Raw genomic sequence first — 18,067 nt, 5'->3', positions numbered from 1 at the left:
GTAATAAAAAACTTTGAAGAGACATGAGAGGTATTGATAGTCGCATCCAACTCTCGCTAAGAAAGTATATTTCCCGAGATGTCAGGCTATTCCTGCTACACTAACACTTGATAGTTGTGGTAACCCCAAAGTAGCGCCCACCTTTGAATGTGGCACAAAGTGTTTATGGTTGCCTGTCACTTAAATGCCATCTTGACTCGGTTTATTTATATTTTGATCATTCCATGCGTGTGTGTGTGTGTGTGTGTGTGTGTGTGTGTGTGTGTGTGTGTGTGAGAGCCACCGTGATGACAGCCAATTAATTCAGCTCTTGGGGACTCGGCGAGGAGAAACAGTGACTCGCGGGCTGCATTAGTCATGCAGTATGGCAGCACTGGCATCAGGGAGCTCTCATACACTTTTAAAGGTGACTGTGTGGGTGTGGGTGTGTGTGTGTGTGTGTGTGTGTGTGTGTGTGTGTGTGTGTGTGTGGGCCCACATTTGTTGTTTGCCTCTTCTGCTATCCTGTCATCCCTCCCTCACCCGTGGGGGGCCCAGCATGAAACAGCCTCATGACTTAAGGATACCGTCGGCAGCGTTGAGTGCAGCCCGAGAAGCTGAGTGTCAAACTTCCAACAAAGCATTTAACAAGCACAACAGTGCACAGTGCTAACAGCTCGTTCAAAGACTATCGCAGAGTTTACCCCCTACAAGCACACAAACAAACAACTTTATTATGGTTGCTGTAATGCTGACTCAAAAGGGAGGTGACGGAAGTCACCTCCCTTTTTTTTTTAAAGAAAAAAAAAAAAGTGTTCTACACAAAGCAGCGCTGTAGTGATATAATGATATCCGTGAAGTGGGCCACAGGGCTGTGTACAAGTAATTAAAGGCTGAACTGTATACCCGCTGTTATTGAATATGACTATATGCAGAACAGCAAGGATGTTCAGGAAGGAGGTTGCACTGAGACAAGGTGTGTAAATGTGAAGGACACACACACACAAACACAACTCCGGTCATTGAACACATTTCATACTCATTATCCATCAGTGCTGACCATGAACAGCCTGAGTAACAGCTTGAAATGTTCTACAACCAGTCACAGGTTATGTATTCGCCATTCGGATGATTCTGCAAACCTCAGTGTGTGATAGTGACTAAACTGTGTGGCGTCACAGCGTCTGCTTTATCTTCAAAAGTCAAATCGCCTGTGTTGTGTGACATCCAAACACTTCTGCAGACGAATTGTTGTTGCTGCCATATTGATATAAGGCTATTAGGTGAGAGATTGTTAGGTTTCCTTTACTCATTTATGTAAGTACGTTTTGTAATATATTGTATTTAATAATAACTTAATGCTAACCTAATAGGCTTTATTATCTTTATTCCAGTAGTTATTGGTTAGTCATCACTTAGAGTGATTTTAATATTATTAGTACATGGGTGTCACATTTAAATTGGTCATCCAACTGCTGTTGTTCTACAGGGGACAGTCTGATGAGCTGGGTTACACTTGCAATGTTTGCAGAGGAACTGTACTCCACTTATCACTGACTGGAGAATGCACTCATCAAAGGGTTATATTAATAATTATAATTCTAAATGGTTGTGGCTTGTTACTTTGTTAGTTAATTAGTTAATACTTATTTATTCATGTTTTATACGTTTAATCAGCAAAAGAAACTGCAGCATTTCGCTGGTTATCCTCACCCTGAAAAACTTTCTTTACCTTATTATAAGTAGGCCGCTCCATTGGATAGTTCCACAACTTCTGGAAAAGATTTGCAGAGCATCTGGACCAGAATAATTAACAACTTTTACAAAATCTACAACTGCAGACAGCTTATTAGAAAGCAGGAATCCAATAACCCTTAAATTAATGACTTGTTAACGTAGATGCAGATGTGATGCCTTATTAGAAAGTGAGTCAACAATAAGGAGTCATGAGTTTTTCATTTTACAATAAGCCATTAGGTCTGCAAATATAAATGCCTTTTAGTCATTGATAACAAGTTCCTTCACTGTAATTATCCATCACGTTTGGAGTTGTTTTGCTGATAAGTTGTTATTAAATGCATTATGATAAAGATGCTTTGCAGTCCTCTTGCAGAGGTTGAGTGGTAAGAAGTCCATTTGGAGGGGTCTACCTTCAGGATTGAAGGGCTAGATTTAAAAAATAAATTAAAAAAAACTAGACAGGCCAGCCTGACACCAACCTGGGAACCCAAATGTTCTTATTATAGTCTTATTACTGAGCCACAGAATAAACCATTATAATATGATTTATTAGCCATTATTAAAGCTAACATGGCGTAATGTACGCCTCACTAACATGGTACAGAGGAGGGGTGAGTGTTAAGTAAATATATGGCTTGGTAATTGGGTTGGATGATAATTTTGGTTGTCTGAAACAGCTGTCTTCATGCCTGCGGCTTGATGATCCCCCATTCTGCTGTTGGAGGCGGGATGTCTCCATGAGAAACGAATGATGAGGACCAGTAGGTGGCTGGTGTGTTGCCTCAGCCAATACTCTGCTTACAAAGGGCCATTAGCCAAGGTCTGTAGCTGACAGATGAAGGCCCCCCTAATGGTGCAGGATCATGCTGTGATTTACAATCTTTATATTTAACCAGAGAGAGATTAATTATCACCGCCAAATTGACAGGTCCAAGGAGGTGAGGGAGGTTTCTGACTGACATTGCCATTCTTCACAGCACTTGCTGTCAGAGGGCATTGCTCCTGACCTTGGGTTGCCCGGCATGTTGGGCACCCCACCCCCTCTCAGCAACGCCTCCCTGGTCTTTTTCTTTGATAACCATCCGTTATTCTTAGCAGGGATGCCACTTGGCCCCGGACGAGCACGATGGCTGTCAAAGTAAAGCGAAAAATTCACTATCAAGCAGAATTCACTGGTGTTTTTGATCGGGGACGCTTTAATGTAGACTTGTGTTCAAGCGTGTGTGTGTGAGAATGTGAGGGTAAACAAGTCTTGCCCAAAGCAGGAAAACAAAAGTGTCATGATTCCACTCTGTTTCCATCCTCCTGGTTTACAGATGCCCTGCAGATGTCCTCGGCCACATTTTATATCTGAAGGATGGTGTCTTGTTTGAGGATTTTTGTCATGTTCTGCACTGTGTTTGGGTTGCTATCTATTGTGTGATCCTTCATGTGGGTGACAGGCTTGGCCCGGTCATTTCTTTGTGGTGTACATTTAACAATAGGATGCAAAATCAATTTTCTTCTGTGGGGACAGTAAAAAGCCATAATATGATGTGTTTAGGCTGTAAAGTAAACAAAAGCCCTAACAGTCGGCATCATGGGATCTCAGTGGAACCTAACAAAGAGCTAAAGATTGAGGCTGTGAAAGCCTTTGTGTTGGTATTTGCACTGCCACTGCTACTTGTCTGCTGGGACAAATTCTGTGGAAAAAAAGAAATTGTTTGACATTTGGAAAAAAAACACTAATGCATGTCCTTGACAAAAGATCGATGAGAAGATCAATACCACTATCATAGTCTATGCTTAATATGAAGGTACAGCTATGAACCTAGCTGAGCATTAAGTTACCTGAGCATTAAGCCCCTCCCCCCCCAGATTCTGTCCAAAAATACAAAAATAACAAACCTCTTAAGCTTAATTATTATCACACATACCACACATTTGTGGTTTTAGCTTCAGACAAAGTCAGGCTAGCTAAGCTTAGCTAAGCTAACCAGCGCTGCCTCCAGCTAGGCCGCATAGTCCAAGTACATACAGGAGAGAGGCACCAATCTTCTCATCTAATTCTTGGCAAGAAAGCAAATAAGCATATTTCCCAAAATTCCAAACTACTGTTTTCAAGCAAAGCTAAAATAGTTAACTGCCCAAAGTGATTGTTGTGTTTTTCTTCAAAAGCGATTTAAAGAAGAAAAAAGAAATCGAACACAATTTGGCTTGTTATCTTCCACAAATGTGATTGCAGCAGGACTCTGACACAGAAATTGTCTTTTGAGGATGAATAGAAAGACAGCGTTGTGGTCTCTCTATGGTTACAGCAGAGAAAAAGCACAATGCACCGCGCGGAAAATGATCTGATTCACAACTGCTATCATGCGTGGAGAGGTGTTTGTGTTAGAAAATGATTGAGCTATCACAAGAATGCTTTACACCTCTCATCCTATACAACATATTCCACCTCCCTTATAAACTCCAGCTCCTACCAGTCTGCCCCTCTTTCCTTCTTTCTTTCTCAACCCTCACCTTTGCCTCACTAGTCTCATCCATCTCTGTTCACTGCTTCCCACAGCCAAGAAGCTCACCTGTGGCACTCTCCCCTGGCACAATCACTTGCACTTTGCAGACTGAGGATCACAATGAAGGACAAGGTGCTAATGATTTCCATTCAGTTTAGCCTCCGGGTTCGCGAACATACGTCGTGGACAAATCCTAAGATTTATGACATCAACATTTCATCTTCTTCAAAGCGCAGGACTACCGTGAAGAGGGCAGCGGGGACGGACAGGGAGGATCCACAACTACCTTTGCTAATCCTCTGACACCCCTAGTCCACATTACAGATGGAAATCACTGAAGGATTATGGCAGCCAATCAGCTCCGCTCAGTTTAAGGCACCGTTCACTACCAGCAGTCTCACCTCCACTCTACCTCCCTTCATTTCTCCCTCCTCGCCACCTCTGTATCACACCATCCTCCATCTGAAGTTAGTGCCTTAAAAGGAGCGATCACACCAGTTCCAAGTGTCAGCATGAGAACAATTAGCAGCCAGCTGCAGAAAATTGCTCTTTTCCTAATGAAGGTTATTTGTACGCGCCCCCTAGCTGGACTTGCTGCCTCATTGTCACCTAGTAAACACTCAAGGCTCTCTCACTCTTGCACTTTCTGCCTTTTTCCCCTTCACACGCTCCACAAATGCTCCAATGCAGTGCGCAACGCAGAGCCACAAACATGAGGGTAAAAGCCTGTTGCTGCAAACTATGACATCAGCTCAGATGTCAGATCAAACTGAGACGTCAGTGATTCTCAATCCAATTACATTAATCGACCATAGAAAATCCATACGGAAGGTTGATGAGCAATCTTTACGGCCAAATTACAGGGATGGCACGATAATAATTGAAGTTGGTTGTGGCTGTCACTATCTGTCTAATGAAATAATCTTGTTGAGCTAACCCTCGTGACCGTGATCATGACAGACATAATTATCAATCTCTTTTTCTTTTTTTTTTTTCACTAAATCTTGTGCTTTACTCCCTGCATCATCCCACTCTCAGTGTGGAAAAATGTTAAACTTGGGAAACTTTTAAAACATCTCTGTGTATAATAAACAGGGAGAGAGACGAAGTTAAAGAGGATGACAAGGAGGAGGATGTGAGTCGTCCACCATCAATTTCCGAGGCAGTTCACTGACTTCACGGGCACTAAAAGACATCGAAGGTCACGCACTTTCAGAGGATCACTTATTGAAAACAGCCTCGCCTGATTCGGTGAAGTCCACATGACGTCGTAGCAGCCCTCCCTCTGCGCAGCACGTTTGATTCAAGTCCGCAAGGTCACAGAGGTCAGTGGACAAAGTGTTGCTCATCTTACCTGACTAACAGCCTCGTGCTGCCTCGGCGTGCAGCTCGCCTCCACACACAGAGCGCTACTGCTCTCTACTGACAGCTGCGAGACACTGAAATGGTGCTGTCTTATCAGGGTTTACTTTGTCTATGCTGATGAAAATGACTTCCTGTGTGTCTCGCCAGAGAGTTTCTTTTTTCTTTTCCAAGAGAGGAGTGTTAGAGCATACCATCACATCTTGTCACGGCACGTATCATGTGGGATGTAATCCCTAGTGAACTGAGCAAGGCCTTATTATGATAAGATACACATCTTAAGCCTCACAGTAAATGGCTTTCTGATTGTTGACCATCGCTGGAGCCTCCAGAGATATCCCCCTCTCAGACAACTGTCTAACTCCGGCAGGATTTCTGTCTGGTAATCAGCTGGTAAATAAACCCATCAGCTCTTAAAGGATCATTTGGCTGGTTGGAGTGTGATATTGTTTGTATAAAAGCGTTATGTGTGATTTCCTTTTTTTCGATGGAAATATGAAGTAGCTCTAAATATTCATTTTAACACCATGGCACTATGTGGCACAAGTATGTTGTGTGGTCTCCATCTGGTGGTACGTGGTGCAATTGCATGACATTATTTTATTTATGTGGCTTTTCTATCACAACGCAGGCAGATACACACTTCATATACTTGTCATATTTACAGATTTGCTACTCCTTAACTGATTACTTTAATGTTTTTTGTTTTTTAGCTGTCAACGAGCCTTTTGTTCATGTTTGCAACCGGAGGTCAGAGAATCAAATTCAGACAGAAAATCACTCAAATTCCATAAAATAAAATAAACGAAGTAACAAAGACATATCAATGAGGTGTTGCCCTTTTAAACAGCACCAATAAAAGAGATGTATTTCAAATGTTACAAGAACCATGGGATGAAAAAAGTGAACAGAAAAAATATATCTTTAAAAAAACATCTGTATAATGTAATGTAATGCAATACAGGAGGCCTGCAATAAATCATACCTTAGTAAAACATGTTGCTGAAAGTGCTGCTTCAGCTGTTTGTGTGTTGCCTCAGTTTAGTGTTACATTTGGAAGCTGCAGTTTCTGTTGTATGTGCAGTTAGTAACTGACAGATTCATGAAATGTTTTTCACAGGTCAGGACTGGCTTATTGGGTTGCAACACAATGTATAGATATGATTTTATATTGATTATGTTTTAAAGTTTTAAGGTGAAATCAACAACTTCCACAAGGACTATAGGGCTGCACGTTGTCTTCCACAGTCCCTCTGTCTAAAATGGATTGGGATTTAAGATATTTTTAGTTTTCTGTAATCCTTGTCTGTGCATCAAAACATCACATAAAGATGTTATTAGGAGCACAGCCTGAGTATCCATTTTACATTGTAAGTGTTTATCGCCTGCCGACAGCTCTCAGGGTCCCCGATGCTCGAGTGTCTGAAAGCCTTTCTTCTTCCTTTGATGGACTGGGTCCTTACAGCCTACTCCATGCTTGCCTATCTGCCATATGGTGTGCTGGTACAAGAAAAGAGCTCGGTTGCAACTGCATTTTTAGCCAGCCTACATGGAGGAAAACCTCTAAAGAACCCTCTTCTCTTTTAAGATTGATGAAGCACTCTGAAAGTTCTCCACACACCCACACCACTCATTCCATCCTGACAAAAATAGCTTAATATGTTTGTGCGTTTATGTTGTAAACATTGTTTGTTTACTATTATTACAGATACCTCGACATGTAAGCATTTTTATCTCGCTGATGATCTTTTTTTAAGATAAATATTCTAAAATAAAATCTATTCTGCAAAGTGAAAATAAAAGTAGAATAATGTAGTGGAGTAGAAGTATAGAAAGTTGTATTACCTAAATATTGTACAGTAATCGAGTAAATAGTAATAGTAGAATTTTCCATACCGGAAAATAGATTGTTCGTATATAAAGTGTTAAAAGTTTGAACAAATAGATTTGTGCCAGCTTAAGAGAGCAAAGAAACAGTATGTGTTTCAGTATATGAATAGTAGTCAAGGCTAACACTGATATACACTGTGGGTGTTATCAAAGTACATTTTAGAAGAGCATGCTTACTTAACATAACTTAGATAGTCGGGGTTTTTTTAAAGACACGTGTCATACAAAAGGTATCTGTTAACACCTGTGATCAATGGTGCAGGTCTGACTTTGAAGACCTGCTTTGTTGTTCAGTCATGCTGGTTTAAAACCCGTGGAGCCCGCGGGCCCCGTCTATCTCCTGAAATGTTTTCACCCTGCGGACAGGCATCGCGACATTTCAGCTGCCGCTTCAGCGGAGCCGTCCACTTGTGCAGCTGTTCTCGCGATGAAAGGTTTACAGCAAAAGTGTTAATTAACGTGCCCAAAACTAAAGCGGTTTCAGAGAGTCCTGCAGACTCAGCACAGAACACCCACTGTAAAAACTTACTGTCCTTCGTTTAGAGTTCATCAATTAGCCTCCTACCGCAGATAGCATTGACTTAATGAGCCGTTACTTTAACAAGAATATTGCTTCCCTTTTTACCCAAATTAATGAGGCCGCTAATTGTCCCAATTTGCGAATGAAACCCCGGCATTAAGATTTGTCTCTTTGCGCACGAGAACCACCTCCGTAGCTCCGGGTGTGTGGGCATAATTACAGAGCAGCCTGCTCCCAACATCAAGAGGTTTACTGTTCTTTGGTGCACGACTGTGTGACTGTTTGGGGAAAGATGGAAACGCTCTATTGTTGCGAAATTAAGGAGTCTTTAATTAAAACACTAAGGAGACACAAGGCAAAACGGTGGCTCACTGTATAGACCAGTCAGATGTTTCCTCGGCGTGTCATTGTAGAGTTAAACTCATGAAAACCTAATGTTTGTTATTTTATATTCATATATGATTAAAACAATCTTATATAGTAAGGATGGGAAGATTGGGTTGCAAGGACTTAACACTATAACATTGAAATACACTTGAAATGACTATGTGTCTTTATGTTTCGGCAACTAATATTTAAACTCACATCAAAAGCCATCTTTGAGAATATTATTATGTTTACATTCAAGTAGTTTACTCATATATTAATGAAACCGTGCCTGGGGAGAGTCATCTTGGTCCCTTTGGTTTTATGGGTCCATTATTTCCAAATAATTTTCGAGTCATTTTCCTGGAATTAACTATGAAATGCTGAATATTATTATGGTGTTCGATGACAATCAATTCATTCAAATGAACTATCAAAAGAATGAGCAGGTCAGGTGAACTTTATTTAAACACGCAATACAACTCAACATATGGTGAATAAATGAAAAACAAATGAATGTTTAAAGGGACCAGTTCTTTTGAGAAACTTCCAATTTTCCCCTACAATTATTTGTTCCTTGGCAAATTATGACACAATTACAGACCGATCAATTCAGAGCGTTGCCTTAATTTCTGACGGTTGATATGGATGTATTGTCGCTCTTATAATGCCGTAATGTCATGAACAGGTGGACAAAGAAACAGATACACGACACTTCAAAAATAGAGTTGAATTAATTATAGATCGCTTGGGGCCGTGGTTCCCCAACTGTGGCTCCCCAGGGATAATTGAGGAGCCTTTAAGGCGGCAGCCTCCCCGGTGAAATGACGACTGCTTTAATTCCACCATTAGGCCTGCTTCATTTACTAGAAATTAGAACAATGGGACAATGTATTGTGATTGGAACTGTCTCCATTATCAGTCCACGAGGAAGCCACCAATGTGTAATGGACCAAGTGTTTTACAGCTGCAAGCAAACTTGGCTGAGAGGCAATTTGTACTCACAGTTACAAGCACCTACAGAGTGCGCTGTAATAACTTCAGGTGGTTAATAAGAGCTGAGCAGCAGCTGTGGATGGAGTATGCATGCGTAGACACGAGAGGGTGCTGCTGTTGGCTGGTTGGGTTTGAATAGTTTTGTTCGGGAGGGTAAACTGTTGGGACGGTTGCCAGGTTCCATCACCAACGTCAATCCGGCAGCTGCGGACTGCAAGTTGTCTGCGGTGCTCCGGTTGCCAAGTTTGGTGACATATTGTGAAACCATCATCGGCTATAAACTGAGATGTGAGGTTGCCGAGGCATTTTGTGCCAAGATAGTTTGCTGTTTGGCATCAGGTGACGTCGTGACACCTACAGCCTAAACCTGAAAGGCTCTCCAAAGAGCCACTTGAAGGGGGAAAAAACACGCAGATCCTCACTGTGAACAAATGGATCCGACTTGTTTACACGCTGCTACAAGATTTATTTGAGAGCCAATAGGTTACTTTGCAGATTCAACATACAGTTTGCAAAATATGACCTTACAAATGAATGGACTCAACAATATTTAAAGCAGTTAAAATTAGCTATAGCTACCAACCAATACATAAAAATGCTACTTACACGTGAATGCATCAGTATTAAAAATAGAATATTATATTTTGCTGTTGAAATTATTATATATATATTATTATAAGATTTTTAAATGCAGACTATACAAGTATACCACAAAGTATGGACATCACGCACAGTCAACTCTTGCACTCATAAGGGAGGGGGTGGGTTTTGCCTATATGGCCAAACACTGATCAGCACTGAAAAGTTGCCATAACTCGCCAGTTGACCCTCCCCTCCCCTCCCCCGCCCGGTGGGGGCACATCAGTCTCTTTCTCGCAGGAGGTCAATAAGCTGACCCTAGAAATGTTCCTCACACCTCCTCGGCCCTCCGCTGCCACTCCCCCCGCGCACGCCCCGCAGCAGATGGGAAGTGTAGCACGCATTTTTAAATCCTGCACGCAGGGTTGCAGGCTGTTGCGCTGGCAGAGGGGCTGAAGGAATGAAATATTCATGTAGCCCCCCCAAAAAAAATGAATGGACACCCCGGGACGGAGAGCGTGCCGATTTATTCAAGTAAGACCAGGCCTCATTAAACTGCTGGCGGCGAGGCAGGTCACGGTGATTTTCTTTACCAGTGCTCGACCCCGACTCTCACACACACACACACACACACACACACACACACACACACACACACACTCCACAAACAGAGAAGAGGAGGCGAGAGGGGCACTGAATGCAAAGTTTGTCCAACTCGCCGTCATTGCCACATCTCAGGTCTCCCCCCGGACAGTTCCGCGCGGATGCTGGAACGGTTCCTCTCGTGTAATTGATGACCTAATGAGTGATTAGCTCTCGTGTCAGAGCACTGAGCGTTGTGAAAGCCGCGCGCGGCATATGGGAGACGAGGGTGACACTGTTGTGACTGGAGGTGTGTATATGAGGTGCCAGGGGACACCAGCTGATAGGCACGGGGGGGCCACGTGACTAATCAAAATACATTCACCCGACTAGATTTGGTCACAGTTAGTAAAATATAATAATAACATTAGAAGAAGAAGAACGATGAAACTGCCTGCACTGTGACGTATGCATGTTTTGACCATCGCTTCACGCGCTAAATGATTCATGAATTGCCTTCAGACAACTTATCAGTTATCATCGGGTATACAGGTGTGTCTCAAGCCTTGCCTTCCACCTGTTCGTTTTATTATTCTTCAGCAAATAATGCGAGAAAGATTGCCCACAGTTTTACTGTTTGTTTGAGGACAAACCTCAACGCCGCCAGATCCTTCAGGGGGGTCAGACCCAATAAAGGAGTCGGAGAAAGTGCACTGCAAGTCAAATTTACACAATATCTGCTGAATTTGGCTTTTTAAATAAATATTAACCTCGTCAAATCATACACAATAACGCGTGTAAAACGATTAATTCAGGGGGGGGGGGGGGAAATGAGAAAACTTTAAAAGTCCAAGCTAATAAACGAACAGTTTTGGCATGCGCACTTGTTACTGTATTTATTTCTAGGAGACCTCAATAACAAAGCCGACAGACGCAGCCCGGACTTTACTGAACAAGTCCATTAGATCATCCTCTCCTAAACTTTTGAATGCACGCTCTTAAATGATTAATACTTTGGGCACCCCTCTGTGCGATCGTGATTGAGTTACAATGCACAATAGGAGGAAAAAAAGTCGAGCTTTGTCTAATTGTTCGTTGACAGGGTCAGAGGGGACTGTGCGATTGGCTGCTGCCTCCTGAGGCTGCGGGCTGTCGGGTGGCTGGGAGTGACACCTAGGTGACTCAAGGGAGGCTGTATATAAACTGCATGGCGCAGTGCAAACCCCATTCCAGAGGAAGAGGGCATCAGACAGAGTCTTTTCTGCTGCGTGACCTTTTTTTTTTTTTTTGCTGCCGCGCACGACCACAGGCCCTAGCAGCGATGACTGCAAAAGCAGAGCTTTCGAGCTGGCCGGAGTACCCCGAGGATTTCACCCTGCTGCAGCAACGCAACCACCTCAACTCCAAAACTTGGATTTCTTCTCATTCCCTCCACGCGTTCTCCAGGAGGGACGCGCACGGAGCCGCAGACGCGGGCCTCTCATTGGAGAAAGTTCCCGACTGCGTGTCCTCCGCGGGCTTCACCGAGACAGACTCGGACCAGGCAGCGGAAGAAGAAGAAGGAGGAGGAGGAGGAGGAGGAGGCCAGGTGAGCCACTTTGGCCCGCTGAAACACAGGCGCGTCGCAGCCAACGCCAGGGAGAGGAGGAGGATGCACGGCCTGAACAAGGCGTTTGACGAGCTGAGGAGCGTCATCCCCTCGCTGGCGAACGAGAGAAAGTTGTCCAAGTATGACACCTTACAAATGGCGCAGATTTACATCAATGAGCTGTCGGAGTTGCTGACCGACGTGGTCCACCCGGAGTGCACGAGTCCCCGTCCGGGCTCAGCGGACAAGAACTCCATGATGAGTCTGATTCACTCTCTGCGGCCAAATCAATCAATGGGTTCTTCAAACAGCAGCGATGGGGAATCTTCGCACCTCAGTGACATGGAGGAAAGACATTAACAGAGAACCACTGACTTATTCTGCAGTGTCCAAATATTGCAGCTTGTAGAAATGTTGATCATACATGATAGGCATATATATATATATATATATATATATATATATATATATATATATATATTCACCTGTCATTTTTGATATAGCTTAGATGTTGCACTGCCAATGAAAACCACCGACTGAAATCTTGAATTTTTTTACTTGCTAAGGTCATGGTGAACTCTCAGAGGTCTTTTTAAAAAATGCACTTTATGGCCTGAATCATCACTAAAGACATTAGTGTCATTAGTGACATTTGCCTAAATTAAAAACAATTATTTTGGTATTTATGTATAGCTACGGGGTATTTTGAGGATTGTTTTGCTACAATAAAGATATACTTAAGATGTGTGTGCATTTGAAGTTGTTTTTGTGTATTGCATTTTTTTGGTCAGCAATACATTTCAGTGTACTGAGTTAGTCAATATGTCTCCCATGTGAAGCAGACTGAAGCGCCCATGTCCAAAATACAGTTGCTGCTAAACGTATGATTTGCATGAGACAAAACCCACTTGTTCTCTTTAAGAGTGTTTAGGAGAAGAAGAAAAAACGTGAAATACAAAAAGCTAATCCCAAGATGTTGTTTAACTCACTGAATGTAACAAGGACATATTATTTTCAAAGCTATTTCCATAATGAAACAGTCAAGTGTTCATTCAGCTTATCAGCTAATGTCACATAAAAGATACTGCAGCACATAAAAAGCTTCTACCAGCATTCCAGCAGTGAAGACCAACACTGCTTGAATCCTCTTTTTGCAAAATTGGTCCACAGAATAAAAAAAAAAAAACGTTTTCCAGATGCCTTTTTCATGCAACAGATACAAACATCTGCGAGCCAAATTCTGATGCCAAGTGTTCCCAGCAGAGGGGATTTTAAAGAAATAAAGAAACTAATTCTGCTTTATGGCAGTCTATCATGGTTAAAATTGCTCCTCCTGGTCTGTCTCTTAACTAATAGCCTACTGAGAAAATGTGGGGCTGCCCCCTCCGGAGGGAAGAGGTGGTTGGAACTTTGGCAGGTCCTTAGAAATGATTTCTGCCAGCCTCTGTTTAAAACTGCCAAGGGCCTCTGTGGGGGTTACACGGGTGGAGGAGCTGATGGCCTCCTCCATCTCCTTCATGTCATCCAGCGCCTGTGCCTGTGCATTGTACCCTGGCTGGATGTAGTTATTTACGGGGGGCTGGCGCTGGCGTCTGGGCTTGGCTGGGGCGTAGGGGACTGACTGGGGAAGGGTGAAGGGAGGAGGCTGGAAAACAAGCGGAAGGAGTGGTGGCAAGGAGGGCAGCGGCTGGGGATTCAAGGGAGAATCAACTATGTTCAAGTCAGAATAGATGCACTCTGAGTCCATCGCAGGTTTGAACTCGTCGTTTCTGATCAGAGGAAGCGTGGCTCTCCTTAGGTTGTAGTAAATGTTGCCATCCATGACATCATCCAGGTTTACAGCTTCCAGGGATTGACACCGCTCATCCTCGTCCTCACCGTCTTCCCCCACAGAGAGATGAGCTTCGGCAAGAGACCTTATATTTAGTACAGGGCGGTCATTGATAGTAGAGTAGTGGTCGTCAGACTCGTCCTCTGTGTCTTCAGAAAGGCCTGTGGGACTGTAGGCAGGGGGAGTGGTGGGCCAGCCGGTTGTAGTTGGGAGGATGACAGTAGACAGGTCACAAAATGATCTTCTGTGTGGCTGGACAGAGGACCTTCCCTCCACAGAGCACTGCTTTGAGATAACCTGGAAGATCTGGGGACCATGACTGGACAGGAAGGTGAACACTCCTTCTCCCGACTCACAGCGACGGCCTGCTTCTATGCATAATCCACCCTGCAATCACATCCACACATCTTAAAGGAATGGCTTGACATTTCGGGAAATGTGCTCAATTGCTTTCTGGCTGAGAGCTAGATGAGAAGATCGATACCGTTAGACATTAGAAGGGTATCCATCTTCTTATCTAACTCCTCTAACTGTATCCTTTTCAATTTAGGGGGGATTTAGGGGAATTCAAAAGTACTTTACCTCGACCAATCCAAATTTGCGTAAGCGCGTGTACGGCCAGCGATAGAATATGTGACCAGTATTGATGGCCAGCAGTATCACGGCCTCTTTTTCCAGGGAGACCAGATAGTCCCCAGCCAACTTGCACCTCCTGGATGCCTCTGTGCTCTGCACGGTCACTTGGTACTGATTTGGAGGAAGGGTCACATCTAAACATGGGAAGACATGAAAACATTTGCCGCTTGAAACATCAGCAGGCTGAGGTCAGTGCAGCGTAAAGGCATCGATTTTTTTTCTCCGTATAAGGTCTCTGAGCAGCAAAACGTCAGCAAGGGGAATAAATGTACAGCAGAGACACTCTCATGCAGAAAAAGGCTGATTTCAAATGGCTTGCATTCTGCTAATCTCTCTCTGTGACTGGGCTGCCGGGCTTTTTCAGTGTAATCCATTAGGAAATAAAAATAAATAAATGTGCATAAGCCCGAGCTTGCTGACGCTAATACATTCCGCCGTTCACGTTCGAATAAATTAGTGGCTTTAGCTCCTGCTCACACATATTTAAGTGTTTCTGCTGATGCCTTGAATTTTACGATGCTATGACATCTAAACATCCCCACAAGTTTCTTCCAGGTCTTTTTGCTTTATTATAATACTTTTGCCAATTTACTCTTAAGACCTTGTTTCAGGGTAATTCCAGTTTCTCACAGTTTGGGTCTAATTCTTGATTGCTCATAAGGGAGCACTGATGCGTCACTATAATATAGTTTGAGGGGGCAAGAAACGCTATTGTCCAGATAATCTGACAAACTGTAAAAACAGTTCATGCTGGTTTCTGATGAGAACCACTTCAGTTAGGCACTCGCCAAACCGATTAAAAATTATTATTTTTGATTGCCTGTTGACTGATTAGCTGTCGTCTGCCATTACCGGATTTCCAACATGAGTAAAGGTCGTTGTCCTCCATGGTCAAGCCGTTTCCTCTCTCGAAAGCCCCTTTGTCTGATTCCCCAGGATCCTTCTGTGAACACAGTGGCATGGTAAACATTACATGGAGTGTACACCACCCTCTTATCACCGCTTTATGACTCCCAAGAGGTAAGATGCAAGACAGAACATAGCTTGTGCAAGCACAAGAATTGGAGAAGTGAAGAGACAGAAGTAACAGATACTGCATTAACTTCCTCATTGTGTTATCTATCTCTGATTGTGGGGAATGTTTATTTTCACCTTTCCCCAAATTATAGCTCTGCTACCGAAACAAAAAAGAAAGGCTGCACTGATCAAGAAGGAGAGATGTGTGATACCTGGAAGGCCAGATGACAGAGGGCAGTTATCCAGTCCTGGCTTGTCGCGGAGGCCAGGGTGTAGCTGCACTGAGTGGTGTGTAAGTAGAAGGCGGTGCACCCAGGAGGGCAAGACTCCTTTGGAGCAGGGTCGACACTGAGGCAGTCGCTTAGACGCACCACTTTCCTTTCGGATGATTTCTGCCGACCGACCCTCCTCTGGTCAGCAGCAGCATTGTTGTCAAGTACAGTAAAGAACTCCAAGCGCCCCACCCCCGTGGAGCTGGGTTTAAAAAGCACCATCCATACTTTACGCCATGTTCTCTGTGGTAGATTACATAGAGGGAAATGGAAAAAAAGTCATTGTAAATAAGTCCCTGTATAGTTTATATTGGAAGTTATCAGGAGGTATGACATTTGTGTCTATTGTTATACAGATGACACACAGCTCTACATTTCTGCTCCATGTGATGACTCCTGCCAACATTGTTGAGTTTTTTTTAAAAATCAGTGATTGATGGGCTCAAACGTTTGCACAGTTGACGGACAATGCAGAGGTCATGGTTATTAAGAGGAAGGCCAGAGAGAAACTACTGCCTCTCACTTTTTACAAATTGTATTGCAATAATACTGCCTGTAAGTTTCAGAATTGATTGCAACATGCTTGTCCTCATATATATTACCTCAGTGATGCTGCATTTAGTCCATTCACCCCCCACCTTAGCCTTATTTTAGTCTTATAACAAAAGATTAATAGAACAATTGTCTAACCTGTAGAATCACTCATTGTATGTTTTGTCAGCTACCGTTTTTCCTATTTATTTATTACTATATTTCCCTTATTTTTCTTGTCTAATTTCTTTTGTTTCTAACATTTCTGCTTGTTTACTATTAATCTTTTATAGATACAAAGTTTATTAATCTAATTATATTATGAGTTAATATGGTCCTCTGTGTATTAGTCATACTGCCGTTTGCCAAAGGTGTTCCTGTGAAAAGCTAAACTTAGTTTTTGAGGGGCAGAACAAACCACATTGACAGGATTTCCACAAAGTTACATTGATCCAAAATAGCATTCACACCGTGGGTCTCCACATCATCTAGGGACCAGTATTGTAAGATATTCATGAATCAGAACCGCATCTTGAATGGGAGTTTAACACTGTATTCCTTAAATCTCCCATACGACCAAAATTAGGCACAGATACAATCCGATTAGCGAAACAGTCAGCTAACAACACGTGTAATGCATATGTTACCAGCCTTAATTATTAACTAATACTATATAGTATGGGAGGACCAATACCAGATCTTCACCACTGAAGTCAGTCTGAAGTCACGATCAGATTACATGAATAGACACACACATGGGTGGAGTAAGTCACAATGCATTTCCTGAATGTTTCAAATGTATGATGACGCGTTCAGATTTGGTTAAGCAGAGTCATCTCCACATTGAGCTAAACTAAAGAATCACTATGTTTTAAAATACAAGAAAGCACAAGGATGACTTTCCAGTTACCAACCCTCTTGGACATTTGAAAATATGTCAAAAAAAGACAATGCAGCTTCTTAAAAACCTTGGACATGCAACTTTGTTTGAGAAGTAACACTGTACTTAACTTTAATGTTAGTTTTTACTAAATGCTCAAAGGTTTTGGTAGTGCACTCATGGACCCCACTGTACTGTTGACTGAAGCTTGATATATATTGAAAGAGTAATCGTCTTTGCATGCAATGAGTTTTTTTCATATGCTCCGTCGAGACATAAAACCTCCGAAAAACATTTGTATTGCCAACTGAGCCTTTGCTCATTTTAACTGAGCAGTTCCTGAAAGCAAAATACCGTCACATATGTTTGACCGAGCTGCTCAGTTGCCATATTGACTTCAGAAAAATAATTAACTCGACAGAGCGTTCAGTTTCACAAGTATGCTGAATTTCTACAACACTTACTTTTCCAAACTTGACCCCGTGAAGATACAGCTTCCCTTCCTTGAAGATGACATCCATGCTCGTAAGCTTCGTCTGCAAAACCTTTCACTCTAGCTCTCTAGTCAAGATGTAACAAACCCACGGTTAAAATTAGTTTTCTACACAACGAGAATAATTGTTTCCTTTACGTCACCTGCAGCTTTCATTCTGACGTCTATATGTGTTGGTCTAAGCGATTACATGTCAAGATATCTCTGATCTGCGGAAGGAAGGGCACACAAGTTGTGTACTGCTGTTTTCTTGAGTCAAACTTCCCTTTCCATTATTCAGCTTGTTTTAGCAACTTCCTTCCTCCCTACA

At 42.7% G+C, this 18,067-nt stretch overlaps 2 protein-coding genes across 2 annotated transcripts; one reads left to right on the top strand and one right to left on the bottom strand.

Annotated features, from left to right (window-relative positions):
- Positions 1–11,830: 11,830 nt before the first annotated feature.
- Positions 11,831–12,508, top strand: atoh1b (atonal bHLH transcription factor 1b). Its single transcript, XM_031858157.1, has one exon. The coding sequence runs from the start codon at positions 11,831–11,833 to the stop codon at positions 12,455–12,457; it is 627 nt and encodes a 208-aa protein (XP_031714017.1). The 3' UTR covers positions 12,458–12,508.
- A 67-nt stretch (positions 12,509–12,575) lies between these two features.
- On the bottom strand, positions 12,576–18,003 carry dok3 (docking protein 3). Its single transcript, XM_031857966.1, has 5 exons — positions 17,729–18,003; positions 15,794–16,096; positions 15,417–15,507; positions 14,511–14,698; positions 12,576–14,315 (listed from the first exon to the last, which is right to left on the bottom strand). The coding sequence occupies exons 1-5, from the start codon at positions 17,783–17,785 to the stop codon at positions 13,455–13,457; spliced, it is 1,500 nt and encodes a 499-aa protein (XP_031713826.1). The 5' UTR covers positions 17,786–18,003; the 3' UTR covers positions 12,576–13,454.
- Positions 18,004–18,067: the final 64 nt, after the last annotated feature.

Source organism: Anarrhichthys ocellatus, unplaced genomic scaffold, assembly GCF_004355925.1.
Source record: "Anarrhichthys ocellatus isolate YVR2014 unplaced genomic scaffold, GSC_Weel_1.0 scaffold19, whole genome shotgun sequence".
NCBI classification, from domain to species: domain Eukaryota; kingdom Metazoa; phylum Chordata; class Actinopteri; order Perciformes; family Anarhichadidae; genus Anarrhichthys; species Anarrhichthys ocellatus.
This window is presented reverse-complemented; position numbering and strand designations above follow the sequence as displayed.

Excerpts from the sequence above, each read along its gene's own strand:
- dok3 (XM_031857966.1), bottom strand. The coding sequence starts at position 17,785 with ATGGATGTCATCTTCAAGGAAGGGAAGCTGTATCTTCACGGGGTCAAG. Across the intron at positions 15,508-15,793 it reads TCTGTCATCTGGCCTTCCAG|AAGGATCCTGGGGAATCAGA; the intron begins GTATCACACATC and ends CTGTGTTCACAG. Across the intron at positions 14,699-15,416 it reads TTACTCATGTTGGAAATCCG|ATGTGACCCTTCCTCCAAAT; the intron begins GTAATGGCAGAC and ends TCCCATGTTTAG.
- atoh1b (XM_031858157.1), top strand. The coding sequence starts at position 11,831 with ATGACTGCAAAAGCAGAGCTTTCGAGCTGGCCGGAGTACCCCGAGGAT.